Source organism: Gloeophyllum trabeum (genome assembly GCF_000344685.1).
Source record: "Gloeophyllum trabeum ATCC 11539 unplaced genomic scaffold GLOTRscaffold_00014, whole genome shotgun sequence".
NCBI classification, from domain to species: Eukaryota; Fungi; Basidiomycota; class Agaricomycetes; order Gloeophyllales; family Gloeophyllaceae; genus Gloeophyllum; species Gloeophyllum trabeum.
The window spans coordinates 408,369-425,378 of record NW_006920423.1 but is presented as its reverse complement, the minus strand read 5'-3'; the positions used below and the strand labels follow the sequence as shown (position 1 = coordinate 425,378).

The 17,010-nt window shown below is 54.4% G+C and overlaps 5 protein-coding genes across 5 annotated transcripts; 2 read left to right on the top strand and 3 right to left on the bottom strand.

The window, feature by feature from the left end:
- Nucleotides 1-422: 422 nt before the first annotated feature.
- Nucleotides 423-1,419, top strand: GLOTRDRAFT_132631 (uncharacterized protein; the record flags this gene model as incomplete). The annotated part of the gene is made up of 2 exons (XM_007871522.1): nucleotides 423-602; nucleotides 661-1,419. The coding sequence occupies 2 exons, from the start codon at nucleotides 423-425 to the stop codon at nucleotides 1,417-1,419; spliced, it is 939 nt and encodes a 312-aa protein (XP_007869713.1).
- A 5,054-nt stretch (nucleotides 1,420-6,473) lies between these two features.
- GLOTRDRAFT_123003 (uncharacterized protein) lies at nucleotides 6,474-8,182 on the bottom strand (the record flags this gene model as incomplete). The annotated part of the gene is made up of 6 exons (XM_007871521.1): nucleotides 6,474-6,520; nucleotides 6,780-7,418; nucleotides 7,501-7,584; nucleotides 7,642-7,737; nucleotides 7,789-7,898; nucleotides 7,974-8,182. 6 exons carry the CDS (start codon nucleotides 8,180-8,182, stop codon nucleotides 6,474-6,476), a joined length of 1,185 nt encoding a protein of 394 aa, XP_007869712.1.
- Nucleotides 8,183-8,398: 216 nt separating this feature from the next.
- GLOTRDRAFT_107931 (SYF2-domain-containing protein) lies at nucleotides 8,399-9,675 on the top strand (the record flags this gene model as incomplete). Its single annotated transcript, XM_007871520.1, has 6 exons — nucleotides 8,399-8,596; nucleotides 8,648-8,897; nucleotides 8,968-9,083; nucleotides 9,189-9,319; nucleotides 9,448-9,544; nucleotides 9,607-9,675. The coding sequence occupies 6 exons, from the start codon at nucleotides 8,399-8,401 to the stop codon at nucleotides 9,673-9,675; spliced, it is 861 nt and encodes a 286-aa protein (XP_007869711.1).
- A 981-nt stretch (nucleotides 9,676-10,656) lies between these two features.
- GLOTRDRAFT_96076 (uncharacterized protein) lies at nucleotides 10,657-11,333 on the bottom strand (the record flags this gene model as incomplete). The annotated part of the gene is made up of 2 exons (XM_007871519.1): nucleotides 10,657-10,907; nucleotides 11,003-11,333. 2 exons carry the CDS (start codon nucleotides 11,331-11,333, stop codon nucleotides 10,657-10,659), a joined length of 582 nt encoding a protein of 193 aa, XP_007869710.1.
- Nucleotides 11,334-12,160: 827 nt separating this feature from the next.
- On the bottom strand, nucleotides 12,161-13,377 carry GLOTRDRAFT_96075 (uncharacterized protein; the record flags this gene model as incomplete). Its single annotated transcript, XM_007871518.1, has 3 exons — nucleotides 12,161-12,488; nucleotides 12,750-12,993; nucleotides 13,047-13,377. The coding sequence occupies 3 exons, from the start codon at nucleotides 13,375-13,377 to the stop codon at nucleotides 12,161-12,163; spliced, it is 903 nt and encodes a 300-aa protein (XP_007869709.1).
- Between the last annotated feature and the right edge of the window lie 3,633 nt (nucleotides 13,378-17,010).

Genomic DNA, 17,010 nt, shown 5'->3' with positions numbered 1-17,010 from the left:
CTCGACACCTCCGCTGTCGAGGCACTACATGGGGTACACTAGCCCTACTAGATTCTCCCCTGAGAACACCACACGGACATGATTCACCAGACCGCATTGACGGGTATGAAATAGAGGGATGGGGCTCATACCTTGTAGAGTAGAGCGAGTGTCCGGCGGGGGGAGACGCCACACCTCAATATTTTCGCTTTGATTTTTTTCTTTGGCTCGTTCTGTATCCTTATCATTCCAAAGTAGCCCTGTACGCTCGGTAGTCTCGCACCGTCTTGCAGTGCAGGCAGCGGGCCTAGAAGCATTTCGAACCGCGCGATTATGGTCTTCGGCACCTGCCGTGAGAACATATAAGTCCGACTTCAACCACATCCCCCCCAATTCGCACCTTGACCACCATCGCCCACCATCGCCCGGAAACAATTGCAACAATGTACTCCTGCTTCAAGAATCTTTTGACTTCTTTGGAAGCCTTCGCCCTGAGCACATCTCCTGCGGCCGACGCGCCTCCCAACAGTGCCACATCGTCCGTCGCCACCGACAACGACGACTTCGACGGGTTGATGGACGCTACATACACTCCGAAGAACTCAATCGACGCGACTGATGAGGTACGATCTCTTCGCGACGCCTTGTCGATAATTGCATCTGAAGAAGATTGGTTATTAGTCGTCCTCACTGAAAGAACGCAAAATAACCGACCAGGCGGAAGAGGCCCTTGCTCGCGAGCCGGTCCTCTATCAACCTAAACCCCGTCGGGCGCGCCCTGCCTGGATCGACGCGAAGATGTTCGAGCCCACCCTCCTCCCCATCCCACGCCCCGCCATCGACGTCGTCGACGACGCGTACGGCGTCTTCAAAATAGGGTTAGGCGGCTACGAGGACGAGGAGGCCTTCGAGCCTATCGAGTCACAGAGGATGCTATCGCAGCTGTCATGGATTCAGCACATTGAAGGCCCGACTGTCGCGTGGCCACCCCCCATCATCCCCTTCATCTTCGATCCCTTCGAGGACCTCGTCGAGAAGCCTGAGCCCGCCTCACCATCCGCGTCGGCCTACTCGTATCTCAACCTTTCGCCCGCGTCCACCACCGAGCAATTGCCCACCATCGCCACGCCGCCCGACGACGACCGCTCGGCGACTGCCATGCCGAAGCAACATGCGCCACACGGGTCGGGGTCAGATTCAGACACGCCCGCATGGCCGAAGCTCGACGGGACACGCCCGATTACGCCTGGGCAGCTCCGCGAGTACGCGGACAAGTGCGCCGCTGCGGCACGGGCGCAACTCCAGCGATCGCCGCCCAAGCCACCGACGGCGCCACAAGAGCCACGGCGACCGCGCCCTTACCTCGACCGCTATCAGCGCATGACCGCCGCCGCCGCCGTTCCGCTAGCTGTTCCTCTGTGGCAGTCGACAATATGGTGAAGGTCGCGGGCTAACCAACGTCTGCGCGGGGTGGGGCAGAGACATCCCGATGCTGATTAGGCGAAGAAGGCTGAAATAGAGGGGATATTTTCCGGTACGCAGATGATGATTCTGGGGGATGTTTAACGAAGGAGGGTCAGACTCCGCACTGCGGTTGTACGATATTTCTTCTGGTTACATCTTGTACGAGTAGCAAAGTGTTGTCGGAGAGGGGGTAGTGACCTCTGTTTTCCTTTGTCTTGTTCTTCGCACCGTTTGTACTATCACTCTGTACGAGCAGAATAAACGTGCTCCGCTCTCCATCCATCCATATCGTTGGCCCTCCGACCTGAGAGGGGTGACGATGACGAGGCGCTGAGCACCGTTAGCCGAGCCCGGCTGCTGCCGAAGAAATACAAGGATCCATCGACAAGGCGATGGCGCTATAGCCTGGTTGTGCTTCATGTTTGTCGACGAGGAATTCGACCAGCCCCCATCTGACAGGCCACGGTCCAGGCGATAGACCGGGTAGGGCGGTTAATCAGGACGTCGAAGTGAGATTTGCGCCACAGCGGCCAGTGTAGCGTCTGCAAGTAGGCTGATGATCTCGCTTGAAAGCGACACCGTCAGTATACTCATAGCGTCTACATAGGCAACTGAAGTGACTAATACTACGATGGAACGACGCCACCACAGGGAGTTGCCATCAAATGAGGGATCGCTTGGGTGCGTGGCCGTCCCCGTAATCCTGGAAGATCCGTGGCTGACGACCAATGGCATCTCAGACAGTATAGCAATAACTAGACGTTGAGGTCCCAGAGTAGCCATAAGCTCGAGTGAAAGAACGGCATGCTCTAGTCTACGACGTGGACGAGTTACGGGCAAGTCGGCGAGTTTCCTTGGTCAAGCTGGCCCTGACCCACTCGCCCCTCGACGCCCACAAAAATGCTCGCATACGGTCGGATATTCAGTTGTTGACAAGTCTCTGGGGAACAAGGAACCAAAAGTGTAAGGCCAAGTCATCCGAGGAGTCGTCGTTCTCGAATACCCCTGACCGGTTAACTGCGCAAGATGGGTGTGTCCTTTGTGAGTCTCCCTGGTCTGTAAGTCGCCACTGAGTTGTCTACTAGGGAGAAAGTAGGCTAGGCAGGAAGAAGTCGGATCCCGAGCGTCGAAGAAACTGCTGGCGGGTTGGTCGATTGACAGAGAGAAGATGTGATCAGAGCCCGATCTTCTCCTAGGACGCACCCTTATATGGTCCCCAACCTCCTCGAACCAGTCATGCGTTTCCGCCAATGCAGTCCATTCCGTCAGTCTGCTCACGTCGGAAGCCCCTTATCATCCAGGATTTCGTGTGGGTCCCAGCCTCTCAGCGATCTTTCAGATGGAATCTCAGCCCCAAGTCCTCCTTTTCTAGATATTTCGAGTGCCATGCCTAAGGTGCGATACGTGAAGATCTTACTGCACAGCACAGTTGGTGACGAGTGTTCCGACATCCTCCAGGGAAGCAAAACGACGTATACGGAAGGCACCCAGGCAGTAGAAACGACCTCTAGTCAGACTCGAACCATGTCAAGCACAGAGCACAGCGGAGAAAGACGGGACGGAATACGTGCCAGACCGTGCGGACGAGGAGGGGAAGCGGGATGGCACGACTGACTTTTGCTCTTTGGGGACGGCATTTGCCAGGCTTGTCGTAAGATACGCGTCGCGTGGAGGCGCGATTAGCGACAAGGTTTGTGGCGCCCGATTTCATCTCCGAGTCTCCGTTTCGGTTCCTGGTGCGGTAAGCAGACAATTTGTGGCATCGAACCACGGCAAAGCAAGGGAGGACGATGATCCACTGGGTGAATACCAGAGATATACATTCGAACCAGTTTCAATTTGTATGACCTGGCGATCATCGGAACTAAGTATCAGCCACGGCATCAGCTGCGATGAAACGAGAGGACCGCGTTTTCCCCTTTGTCTCGTGGTATGCATCAAATCCTTTCTTTGCAATGGGCGTGCTGGTCTCAATCCCGTCGAACGGCTCGCCACTCGAGTAAGGCGTGCACAACCGCGTGATCCAACCCACTAGTACTAAGTAGACTCAACTGACTTGGGGGAAGCCGTGCAACTTAGGGCGATATTAATGACGATGGAAGAGAGAACGGTGAAAAGCATTGGCACGCTATTGGCTGCCACACTGAAGGTCTCATGCTCTTCAGAGTCAGTAATTCAGCAGTTCCTCTTGTACCGAAGCTCTCGCTTTCTCAATACTGTCAAGTTTTTGTTTTGAGTGGCTGTTGTACGATAGACCCGCCCTCGCAGTACTGTTCTCTCTAGTGCACCTATTTGTGTAGCCAGCAGCTGCGTGAGGTTATGGATAGACAGTGGAAGCTTCGATGAAGCTGGCGCGAGCCAGGCGGTCTCAGATACCGGGCGGTGATGCCTATTGCCTCCCTGTAGCCGAACACAAATGTATGACTGATATCTAGAAGCGCATTGTCCCTAACCCTCTAAGCCACTCGGCCAATTCGGACCCTGCCGCACTGTATCCAGACGGTTCAATGAACCCATCGACCCTTGACCGTGGGTCCGTGGGGCTCACAACAATAGCGTATCACGCTTGACAGGAGTGCAGAGGGCGGAAAGTATCCACTACTCCCCTCTCGCACTCCGATACATGGTTTCGGGCCTCGTCTTCCCTTTCACCGCTCCTGCGCTTGGACTATGGACGCGTCGATATTACCGTTGTGTCTGTCTCGCAGGAGTATTGTGAAGGACTTGACGGTGCTGCATGCGCCCACCATCGGACCCATCGACGTTTAGTTTCTTCAAGGAACGTACCGCGTTATCTGCGATGCAGCTGATGGCTGCGGTAAGTCAGCAGCGGTCTCTCAGCGAAGAGTCCGGAGCACACGCGACATATAACAGCTTTCCGGTCGCATCGCCACTTCCACTCTACAGGGCGACTTCCCCAAGGATAGGTAACGGTTTCCAGACGAAGCCAGGGCGCGACCGGGTCTGCTAACCATCTTCGGGCCTCAAGCGGTGTACTTCACGTGCGATACGGGGCGCATCTACGCTGCATTGATCGTTCCAGTCCAGTGCACAGGCTGGCACCTCCAGAGATTGGTAGAAGAGGCCGGTCCAACTGGACAGGACTGTTCTACCCATCTCCGGGGAACACTGCGCGTGATCTGAGCGTGCACTCTGAGTGGAAAGTTAGCTTCACGGGCGGACTCCACCAGAGATCGGTAGAACGGGTCAGTCCCCCAGGAGGTGGACCGTCCTGTGCTACCCATCTCCAGGAAATCGGGCACGGGCACGGGCATCCGAGTCGCATGTCCTGGTCTGACTTTACGCTGACCCCTCCAGAGATGGGGTCCTTGTTCCGGTCCAGTCTGGGAGAGTCGGGGAATCGGCACCCACCTCCCGGGGAAAGACAGCCCGCTAACAACCCGACTTCCCCAGAGACAGTATACAAATTGGACTGTCCAACAGATTCTCCGGTGCGTCGATCATCCCCGGCAAGTATGTATGCGGGATACGGAGTTGGCGTTCCCGTCCGCACGAGAAATTCCAGGACGGGCTCGCGCATGTTCAGGGATCGCGTAGAAGAAAAACAAAGAACGATGTGTCGGAGGTTTCACACACGCCAGACGGTATAAGAGACGTCATCCGGCTATCACATTTGCCTGCACTAAACCCCGACCGGCGCCTTCATCATTACTGACGCGGCAGCTGGGGTTTCAGGCCCGCCAGACGGTATAGCCAGATCGAATCTTGCACGGAGAGCGCATCCTGCCTGCGCTGAACACACGGGGAGAATGATCGGCGCTCGGCCGACTGACTGCACGGATACGAGCCAACTCGCCTGACATCAGTCACAACATACGCTTCTCCCCTCCTGGAACACCGTGCATTCGCGCGAGGGGAGAGTAACGCCGGCCTCTCGTCGCTTCGTTTGAATCTACAGCCCCTCGTCGTCGTCGTGGTCCACCATCCCGACGACTTCGGAGGGGGGAGAGGGGGGAGGAGAAGAGCGGGTTCAAGCGGTAATGGTCGACGAGCGCGAACTTCCCCGACGGGAGGGGGAGGGTTCGTCGCCAAACCAGAGCAGCGCGGAGGGGTCGAGGGAGGCGAGGGAGAGGGCGTGCAGGTTCTCCGGGCGCAGATGCAGGTCCGCGCGCGGGGTCTGCAGGAGGGGGCGGCCTTTCCCCGCGCGTCGGGGCGCGTCAGGGAGAGGAAGAGCGTGAGGGTGACGGAGGATGCGAGGCTGTCGAGGTCTGTGCCGGGAAGGGGTTAGCGCGGTGTAGGGATTTCGCCATCGAACGGATCGATTGTTAACTTTCAAGCAGATATACGTAAAAAGCCACCTACCGAGCGTACAAACCAATGCCAGAACACTCAAGGTCAGTAGATGCGCAGACGTATCCAAGACAGAAGGGAAGGTGGTGGTGGTTTAGTACACGCAGAAGAGGAGTCGGGATAGAGCTCCAAGCCTCCAATCTGATGTTCACATTAAGCCGAGACGACTCTCAAGAGGGCCACGACAAACACGGACGACTCAGAAAATTTCACCTTTACATATTCGCAGGCCAACATATAATGACATTCAGCAAGCATCCTGTATCTGAATCTACACAACAGCCGCCATATACACCTACGGACCTGGTCCCGCCGTTCCTACACCGGTCCTGAAACCCTCTCCCGACGAACAACTGCAGCCTACATGATAGAACAGTCAGTACAACGTCCTCCAAGTAATGAAAACATGGAAGGAAGGGTAAAGTCAGGATTGCAGAATGTAGTCCCCAAGCGGGCAAGGCCCGTAAGACTGTTGAGCTTGATCTTTGTGAATTCGGTATCATCATACAACGTCGACGCGACAGAAACGAAAAAATGATTGCCTCGAAAGCAGGTAGGAGGTTCACTTACCAAGGTCCCATGCGATGGTTCGGACGGGGCTGAAGAACGGAGGAGCAGAACGTGCAAGATAGAACGCAAAATTTCAAGATTTAAGTCGTGAGGCGTTTCCCACGAGTACCGTAGCAGACTCGCGATGTGGCTACGTAGCCTCTTCACCGTTACACGGTGATTTTCGCGGACCAGGTCCATACGAATACACTGAATTCTGGATATACATTTGTACAAATCTAATTGCTATAACAAGTGGAAGAGAAATGGTGAGTCCCAATAAGCCCCTACCGTATGGTATACACCGCCCACCCTGCCAACTCACGCTCAAGCCCCCCGGCCCCTCCCTCTCCCCCTCCCTCTCCCTCTAAATCCTCCCCTCCCAACACCCTCCGCAGATCCAAGCACCGCCCCCGCCCCGCCCCCGTCAGCAGCAGCATTAGGCCTTACCAAGATCCCCCTCGGCGCCGACGCACTATCAGGCGCCGTGGGCGTCGCCGGCGTACTCTCCCCCTTCTCCCGCTGCCGCGCCCGCACACCCGCACCGCTCAGCGCCGCCTCGAACTGGCGCGACGCGAGCCCGATCACGGGACGCCTGCGCGCCGGGCCTGCGGTGTTGGCGTTCGTGGATGCGGGCCCGGTTGTGGGTGTTGGAGGCTCGGGGTCGTCGATGCGCGCGGGCGTGGCGGTGGTGGGTGTATGTGGGCGGGGGGCGGAGCCGCGCATGGCTTTCGGTGCGCTGGGGGGTTTCTGGGTCTGGCTTTGGCTGGGATTCTGACTCTGATGCTGGGTTGCCGGGGCCGGCGCAGGCGCAGGCCGGCCCTTCGCCCCCTTCCCCTGTTGCTGCTGAGGTGCCTGTGCTCCGCCTCCGCCCTGTCCACCTTTCTTCCCCTTGCGCGGGGGAGACTGCGGGCCCGTGGCTTTCTCCTTCTCCTTCTCTTTCTTCTTGCCCCCCGCCTCGTCCTTGTGCGCGTGCGTATCCTTCTTCTCGCGCTGGATGAGCTTCGGCACGACAACGGGTTCCTGGGCTTTGTGTGTGGCCTTTTCTTTCTCGGCTTTGAGCGCCTCGAGGAGGGGCGTGGTGGTTGGCGGGGGTGGGGGTTGGGTTGATGCGACTGTGCGTTGACAGTCGTTGGGTCAGATCGGGTTGGTGAAAGGGGAGGAGGGAAAAGGGAAGGAGGTGAAGGGGAGGCTTACTGAGTGTTTCGAGTAGTGTCTCGGTATCTCCGGTTTTGCTCGGGCCTGCTTTCAGCGACTCGATAAACGAGATGTAGTCCTCGTCTATGTTGAATCAGCCTTCATCTCTACATGTTCGCGTGCTTATAGCGCCTAACACACCTTGCTCTATCGTCCCCTGGCGCGCGTCCGCCTTCTTCTTCTCCGCGGGTATCTTCTGGTACGGCGCGAACTCTACGACCGCCTGTGACTCGTTCCCTTCCCCACGCCATGAGCTTCAGCAACGAAAAGAAGAGGGGAAAGAGCTACCTGCTTTGTCCCTAAACACATGCCCGTCGTACTCCCGGCTGAACACCGCCAGCTGCTCCTCGCTCCGGAACGCGATGTACGCCCGCGCGGGGATGTTCTCCTTGTTCAGCCTTCAATTCACCCCTTCCTTATCAACATGCCATCCCGCTTCCCACTCAAGCAAAGGGACAAGTGCGATGACTCACTTCTTCGTCAGCTTCCCCGGGTAGAACACCTTCCAGCTTGCGGTCTCGGGCGTCACCCACGCGGCGACGCTCTGCCAGAACACGTCCTCGGGCAGGTTCGCGGGGAGGCGCCGCACGACGGTCTTCAGGCGCGCGGCGCTGCTGTTGCTGGAGCTCGAGCCCGCGGTGGACTTGCGTTCGCGGGGTTTCTTCTCGGATGAGGCGGCCATGGTTGGTAGGGGGTGGTGCTCAGGGAAGAGGTGTGGCAACAGAGGGGCGTGGGACAGGCAGGAGTGCTGCGTAGGTAACAGCGCAGTGTGGCACTGTTCTCACGTCCGAGTCTCCTGTGGTTGATGTCAGGCCTGGAGTGCCCCCTCACACTAGACGGTCAACTCTACATTCGCCCCTGGTTTTCATTCTAGATACAGCCTTTCATTTCTTCGAATATGGAAGTCGCGCACAAGGTAGCGGAAAGCGTGTCGAACGTGGCAGGTGCAGCCGAGGAGTTCGCGCGACAAATGACGGAAGGACAAGAGGCCGCTGCCGAGCAGAGCAAGGAGGACGTCGAGATGAAGGATGAGAGCGAGAAGAAACTGTCGCTGGAGGAGAGGAGAGCGAAGCTCGAGCAGCTCCGGAACAAAATGGTGCGCCCCGTCCACCCTTTGCCTCCGTTGTGCTAGCTCACCCTGGCATAGCGCTCTTCCGCCATCGCAAACCGCCAATCCCTCGTCGAAGAGTCACAAAAGCAGAAACTTGGCGCGAAGGAAGCTGCACGTTTAGACCGGCAGCGCAAGCTGGCCGAGACACTCAGGCTGAAGGCCGATGCGGAGGAGCGCGGCGAGGATATTGAACGCCAGAAGAACTGGGAGTATACGATTGAGGAGAACGATGAGTGGGAGAAGAAGAAAGCGAGGAAGGCGCGCAGGGCGGATTTCGAGTTCCATGGTGCGTGGTTTGCTTGTGCCAGAGTTCTAAGGCGAGTGCACGGCGTGGCTGACGGCGGTGGGATGTCTAGATGATGCACATGCGGCGAGGAGGAAGTATAAGAAGGACTTGGATTACATCAAGCCTGATCTCGCTGCGTATAATCGGCAGAAAGAGGTCGCGCTAGGTCTCGCACCAGGTACACTTGTAAAGCAGAACGGCAACGGCGAGGGATCGTCGACATCCATGGAGGTCTGTCCCGCACCGCTTCTACGACTGAGTACTTGTGTTATTTACATTTATGCACAATAGCTTATACCGTCCAGTCAACAGCAACAGCTTGCGGCGGAGAGTCTCTACCGGGATGCCAACACACTGCTGTACGCGGACAACAAACCAAGCGAGGAGGCTATCGATCGCGTGGTAGAGAAGCTGAACAGAGAGTACGTATTATACCTCCTCCCTCATGCCAATTCCGGTTCTCCGCTTCAGTTTTTTACCTGCATCCTTCGACGTCCTCCATATTCCCGCTTCTGTGTGAATGCTGACGGTCTTAATTGATCTCGTCCAGTATCGACAAGAAGCGCAAATTTCACCGCAAGCGCGCCAACGAGGATGAGGGCGACATCACATACATCAACGAGCGGAACCGTGTATTCAACAAGAAGGTTCTTCCTATTCCTTCCCCTCATTTCCCCACTTCTTTCGATTACTTACGCCCTTGCTACAGATCGCACGGTTCTACGACAAGTATACTGCCGAGATCCGCGCAAGCTTCGAGCGTGGTACCGCTCTATAACATGGCACGCCTGCCTCGCGTCGCGGTTTGTTCGACTATATATTCTATGCTCTTCAAGTATTGTATCATGATGTACTAATATGTGTAAATCTGAAACACCGCAACCACATGCATTCCATGGCCAACCTTGCATATCTGATGTTGCTCTCGCCACAACCACAATACTAACTGTTGTTGGAGGTGCTGCTATTGACCGTCACAGAGCCTTGGAACCGCTTCGCCTGGATTAAATAGGTGAGCATGCATCTACTGCGGTCCATATACTGCGCGTCTAATGTCAGGATCCGACCGTAAAATATGTTTTAGGGCTCCCCTTCTTCGAACCTGAATACGTAGAGGCGGACCCGTACCTACAACTGGACTAATACATGAATACAGACCTTTGATTGCGATTTACACCACGTCCCTTGGTGAGGTCGCATGTGGCGAGGAAAGCCTATCATTGATGCTAGTCTCATATGCAGGAGGCATCTGCGACTGGCGTTGCTCTGCTCGCAGTCGCTCAACCTCCTGCGCAAGACCCTGCGCGAGATTCACAAGGCGGTTCCTCTCGCTTCCGGCGTCAGTTCCGCGAGGACTCGAAGTGACCGTTGACAGAGACCGAGTCAGGGTCTCAGGCGAACGAAAACTGACGGTCGCGGGCACGGACGCGAGACTCCTCGTGCTGAGGCTCCTCTCAGCCGTCTCTCCGTCGTCCTCTGCCCCGGGAACCTTGTGTTCATGACGCCAATCAGAGCGTGACGCTCTTCTGCGGCGAAAAAGGTAGATGCCTCCTAGGCACGCGAGGAGTACGATTCCTCCTGCAGTGCCTCCAACAACAGCTGCCAGATTAGCTTTCTTTGTCGACGATGCACTGGCTTGGTCCATCGAGGAAGGAGTGGATGATGTTTTTGGGTAACTGACGGATGACGTCCAAGACGTTGCAGGCATCTCAGCGGTGTACGATCCGGTCGTGCCGTCATCCGTGCTGAAGAAGAGACGTCAGGGGACCGTCGACCTCAGGGCAAACAGACAGGCGCACGTGTAAACCGCGTAGTCGAAAAACATTTGGGGTAAGCCAGGGTCCCCGATCGTCAGGCCTAGCACATGGGTGGATGGAGAGAGACCTTCCCGAGAGTACGCCAGTTGATTATACTGTGTATGGGGCCCTTTTCCGTATGCCTGAAGCATGGGCTGCTCTCCGTCCAAGCTGTACGAGATCCCAAACGTGTTCTCCGAGAAGTCATTCATCGCTGGTATTATGTGATAGACATATATCGCAGTCCCTGTGTCGGGAAGCGAATCACCCGTAAGTCCAAAATGGTATTAGTTCGAGGAAATTACTTACCATCGAACGTGAGGTTGAGCTGGGTCCCACCACCAAGTACACTTGTGGTTTGATTGATAGTCATACCCGTCCAGGTCTGGTTGTAGGCGAGTGATGGGTCAACGCCTTGCAGACAGGTGGTGGTCAGGATGGGGTTCTGGCCGGGATTCTGGCAATTCGAGCTCTGGAATTCCCATCCGACTACCCAATTCGGCTTGCCACCGGTCTTTTCGTCTCCGTATGTATCGTCTATGGTTACATTCACCGAAGTAGCGGCCGAGAGATGAGCAAGCAGCAGCAATCGCAGGAATAAGCCAAGGTAGAACCACCGGACACCGGCAACGTATGCCATGTTACGGCTGGAGCTCGGCGGATTCTGCAGTCCCTAAGAAGCTGTCAGCAGCAGTAGTTCGAGGAATGAAGGACGAGGCACGTATCGACCAGCACGACTTTGTTCGGGGGGAATGAGGGCATCTACGAGTGAGGGCACCGCTGGTTTATTTATACACAGACATTGAACAACGCCATGATTAACAAAAGATGGTCATCGCCGTCGAGCATTCTCATCAAGTGGCATTTAACCAGTCCCGCGGTTCTGGCTCGTTGTAAGGTTTATGCAGCTCTATCCTTCGTATCCAACGTTCATACGGGAGATACTTCGATGCCGAGAATCGCTTGAGCATCGATCCGCCCAAGCGATTATGCTCTCTGACCTTTCCTGGGTTTGTTTCTCTTTTCTAAGACTAATACGCTGGAGATTAACATCATGATAGGGAAAGTACAAGGACGGCCATGATCCTATTTTTGCTTATATCCCGCAGCCCTCCATCGACAGATGGTAACGATAGTTGTCCTCACGATTGCTAGAGTATTTCCTCCTCAGAGATTCTTTTAGCATTTATTCCGCTCGGTCTTCATTGATAGTCGCCTATGAAGGTCGTGTTGGCGATTCATCGGATTTGCACCTCGAATCGAGTCCTCAGCGATCATCGCTAGACAACAGATGAGCACGCGTACTCCGTTCTACCGAGTGTTGTCCTCACTACTCGCCCTTTATTTCGTTGTGCATAAGTCTCTACCACCGGTATCAGGAATACAACAATTCAGTCAAGTCAATCCTGAGGTCCCAGTGTCCCTACAATTACATGAAAATTTGAACTTCATTGTCCCAACTGCAGTTTATGCCATGTCTCCAGGAAACATTCCGTCTGGCGGCCCAAGCTCATCATAGGCAGGAGGTACGTGCAGCTGTCCATGCTCCGCTCGCAGTCGCTCTACCTCCTGCTCGAGGATCGTAAGGCGATTACGCTCGCTCTCAAGGTAAGTGCATTGTAGACTAGGGTTGGTAATGAGCGGAGTACGAGTCTCAGTCTCTGGTGAAGGGAGTCCGGCGGACGCTGGATTCGACAGGATGTTCCCAAGATTTTGTGATATCCCACTGCCTCCCGTCTCGGGAGCCTTATACCCAATGGAATTCGTGGGGTCCCTGTGTGGGCGTGATCTTGATCTGCGGCGAAAAATGTAGACGGCTCCTAAGCAAACGAAAAATACGATCCCTCCGACTGCGCCCACCACGATAGGTGCCACGGGAAGTTTTATGCCAGTGGTTGATGATACGTCCCCTTGATATGAGGAAGCAGTACGTGACACGTTGGAGGCACTGTCGGATGTCCCGGAAGCCACGGGAGACAATCCGGTCGTATCGTCATCTGTACTATGAACGCAGCGTTAGGGATTAGACATTCTGAGGCGGAAAGGAGATGCATACGTATAAATCGCATAGTCGAAGAACATCTGGGGTAGGCCAGGGTCCCCAATTGTCACTCCCAGTGTATGAGTAGATGGAGATAGACCTTCCCGTGAGTACGCGAGTTGGTTGTATTGTGTATGAGGGGTCTTGCTGTACGCTTCAAGCTTAGAGTCGTCTTCATCGAGGCTGTACGCAATGCCAAACGTGGTCTCCGAGAAGTCGTTGATCGCTGGAATTACGTGATAAACGTATATAGCAGTTCCTGTGTCACAGATTGAGAATCCAGGATAGCATCGGTACACGATAGCCACTCACCATTGAATGTGAGGTTCAGTTGGGTCAACCCACCAAGTGTACTGGTAGTTTGGTTGATAGTCATCCCAGTCCAGGTCTGGTTATAAGCGAGCGACGAGTCAACACCCTGCAGGCAGGTAGTGGTCAAGATGGGATTCGTTCCGGGATGCTGACATTCCAAGCTCTGGAACTCGAATCCGACAACCCAGTTCGGCTTGAGGCCAGTCTTTTCGTCTCCATACGTGTCGTCTATGGTAATATTCACCATAACAGCGGCCGAGAAATGAACAAGCATCAGCAATCGCAGGAATAAGGTGAGGTTGCACAATTGGAAGTCGCCACGGTATGCCATGATATAGCGAAAGATCTGCAGGTTCTAGCGACCGCCACGAGAGCATCAGCAACACGCACAGGAGCAAAGGAAAATTCACGCACCGACCAGCGCAACCTGGTTGAGGCAATTGAGGTCTACCAGGGAGACGTCAGTTTATCTATTGAGGAAAGAGAAGAGCTCTATGATTAGCGAAAGATAGCCATCAGCATAGCGAACTTCTGTTCCAACAGTCTGGGGTATTGACGTTTTAGTACACCTTGAAGATTTGTGCAGCCACGTCCTGCGGGCTGCGGGCCCCGGGGACGGAGATGGAACCATATCTCGTAGCTATCCGGTTGTTAACGAGGTACGCCCACAACACAGGGCTTCGTCCTTACACGCACGAAGCAAGACAGAGTCTTGATCTATATATGCGCTCGAATCCTCGATGACCTCGCACCGCATCTTCTGGAGAAGGACAGGTAGACAAGCGGCAAATTAAACCGATTCAGAAGATTCATCCAAAAAGACATATCTGGGATAATTGTCAGCAATAACTTGGACATGCACAGATAGGCTCTATCTGAGCTTCTGACTTCTCTCACTCTAAGCTAGTCTTCAGTATCTTCCTGGTCCGCTTATTCTCCCCGAATAATTGCCTGAGAAGAACTTGAACACGATCAGGGAGGACAGAAAGAAGCAGCCTTCAAAGTTCGGAGCTATTCAACATTTTCTGGACCCGCCGTGATCGCGGAGGCCTTTCCGAAGTGGCCGCTCGCATCGAAAAGAAAACAAGAAGTTACTGTTTGCAAATATCCGGCCGTGATGGAACATAGCAGGACGTACATACAGGGACGCCCAATCAGAGACGAGCACACTCGGCCGTGACACAGTTCCAGGCACTGCTGCATCACTGTTTCCTGGGAGGTCAGTCTCAATTGGATTTACGGTGCGGAGGACGTAGGACATTGCCGGGGGCGCAACTTGCGTAAGTCAGAAAAACCCTTGCAAATTCTCAGACCGCCCTATGGAAGAGCCATATTCGGAGTGGAGATGGCAACCGCTTTCTTTCGGGAGATAACGGAAGACGAAGGACAGCGGTCAGTCTGCAGGTGGTTGGAGGAGATTAAGATCTTTGAATTAGCTTAGACCATCACGTCAACAGTTCATGTAGCAGCTTGCACCTGAGAACCTCTCACTGATGCTAAAACGCTAGTGTATGCAAATAACGAGACAAGGAATTCAGGCTATGGAAAATGTGTTGCAGGACAACAGCTCATGAAAACGTTGTTGAAGGGGGGGGAGATTGCGTACCGGCATTCTCGTCGATCCTGACCTCATCATAACCTCCAGAATCATACGGCTAAGAAGGTATTGGTCCGCCTTGTCGAATCAGAGTGAGGCGAGGCCTGTCGACGCTTCCATGCGTCCAAAATGGCTCAATCTCTTGTTCCACCCTGGCCGTTATAATAAGCGCGCTCCCGCTCGCCCCTAATTGAGGTGCCGTCCGCCCTGAAAAGCGCTGAAGATTCCGTCTCACCGACAGGCAGCGAGAATGCGAAACTTGGCGTAGGTCCAGATAAACTCGCTACGCCGTTTCTCCACAGTGCTGCATGATGCCCTCCCTCGTTCGAATCGTTGCGGGAGACAGAAGCGGGACCCTGGATGCGGCGGAGTTTAGACACATGGTAGAGAAGGCAGACGACCCCAATGCCAGCAAGGAATGCGAGTCCCCCAATTATGCGACCAGCGATAGCTCCTACGTTAGCTTGCCCGGCTAATGGGGATGTATTTAACAAAGAGGGACTGCCTGACGATGCCTTGGGCGCAGAATGCGTGAAAACAGTGCTGGGTAACACAGGGTTGCCGTCATCAGTGCTGAGAAGCACAGGTTAGAAAGAAACAAATAAATCCTAGAGCCAGAAGTGTCAACTTACGTGTAGACGGCGTAGTCGAAAAACAAGTGCGGGGTCCCCAAGATGCACGCCTAACGTATGATGAGATATGGTAAGGTCGACTCGCGAATATGCCAGTTGGTTGTATTGAGTGGAAGATGTTTTGGTATATGAGTGCAACGCATATGCTTCGTTGTCCAGTCCGAAACTGATCCAGAAGGCGTCTTCGACGTAGGGATTCGATGCCGGGATAATATGATACACATAAATAGCGGTGCCTACGTGCGGGCCGTCTCTTTTGGTTATTCCATGGCGCAATCGATGCTGGACAATCCCTCACCATAGAAAGTGAGATTCAGTTGCGAGCCGAGACCATATGAGGTTGTGGTTGCATTTATAACCACGCCGGTCCAAGTATTTTGGAAGGCTGTCGCTGGATTGACCTCTTGCAGACAGGTGGTGGTTAGAATTGGGCTGCTTCCGGGATCTTCACACTGCGAATTGTTGTATCTCCAGCCATCTGCCCAGTTCGGCAAAACAGCAGACTTCTCGTCCCCAAATATGTCATCGATAGTAACGTTGACCGGAATGGCTCTGGAGGAATGAACAAAGGGAAGGATTATCTGGAGCAGCAGGGGAATAATGTATGATAATCGCAAGTCGGCACGGCCTCAGAATCCAGACGGAGTAATCTAAAAACACCATAGTAGCAGCAACATGGTTATCACTGAATGACACGGGCCAACGCGGAATGTCTACATACCAGGCGGGAGAGCCGCGTTGGGGGAGATGGGACTGACCGGAGCGGAAGTTGGCTTGCTTTCATCCGGAGTCAAGACGGACTATAAGTAGATGAAAGAAAGATATCACCCGTTGTTCAACACTGCGTATGGGCGGTTTCCTCGCTCGGACGTATTGAACAGTCATAGTTGCCAGGCCGATCGTACGTTACATCCACATGAGGACAGTGGCCACCCTGGACGCCATTGGGTGTTACCGTCGCATTTGCATACTCATCCGGGCCTATAGGCACGGGCGGGTTGGAGGGAACGCCGTAGAATGTTATGGGCTCATTAGAGTCGAAAAGATGCAAGAAGTCCCGTACTATGTATGGTGCACATGTCAATCAAGATCACTGGCAGTTCAAGTTGGGTACAAAGAAAGAGGTCGAACAGCACGTGGATCTCGATATTTGTGTGGCACAGTGCCAGGCACAGCCTACCTGGTACTGTATCGTAGGTCCAGGGCGCTATGTTGCCGACGGACACCGGCAACCTTGGGTTCCCTTATAATGTCCATATCAGAAAGCTACTTAGTTGTCAAGGAGTAGGCTTGATCCTGCGCCTCTTAAAAAAGACTTAGTAGACGAGCAACTGTCTTTAATGGAGGCTTGTACCCGTTTAGTATCAGCGTCGCAGAAGTCCCCCCCAGGCTCTCGCGCGTGCTCAAAAAGGCAGGATTCTCCGCCCAAAACGGCAGGTGCACATGGTTGGCATCTGCCGGACCTCGGCACGTATATAGTCTCGACCTCTTCAACGCTTCCTCTACCCTACACCGAGGGTTATACTGCCTATAACGTACGCGCTGAATGCACAAGAGCGCATAGAACCTCATTTACACAATTTCTTTAAAGTGGGGGGGTCGAGGCACTAAATGTGGCCCAGTAGAAGCCTTACTGGGATCAAAAATCACGCTGAGAGAACTGTAGCGTCTCCTACTGTCAGTGGGGAGTCCCAAAGCTCAGTAGCTCCTCCTGGTACATTATTCACAGGATAAA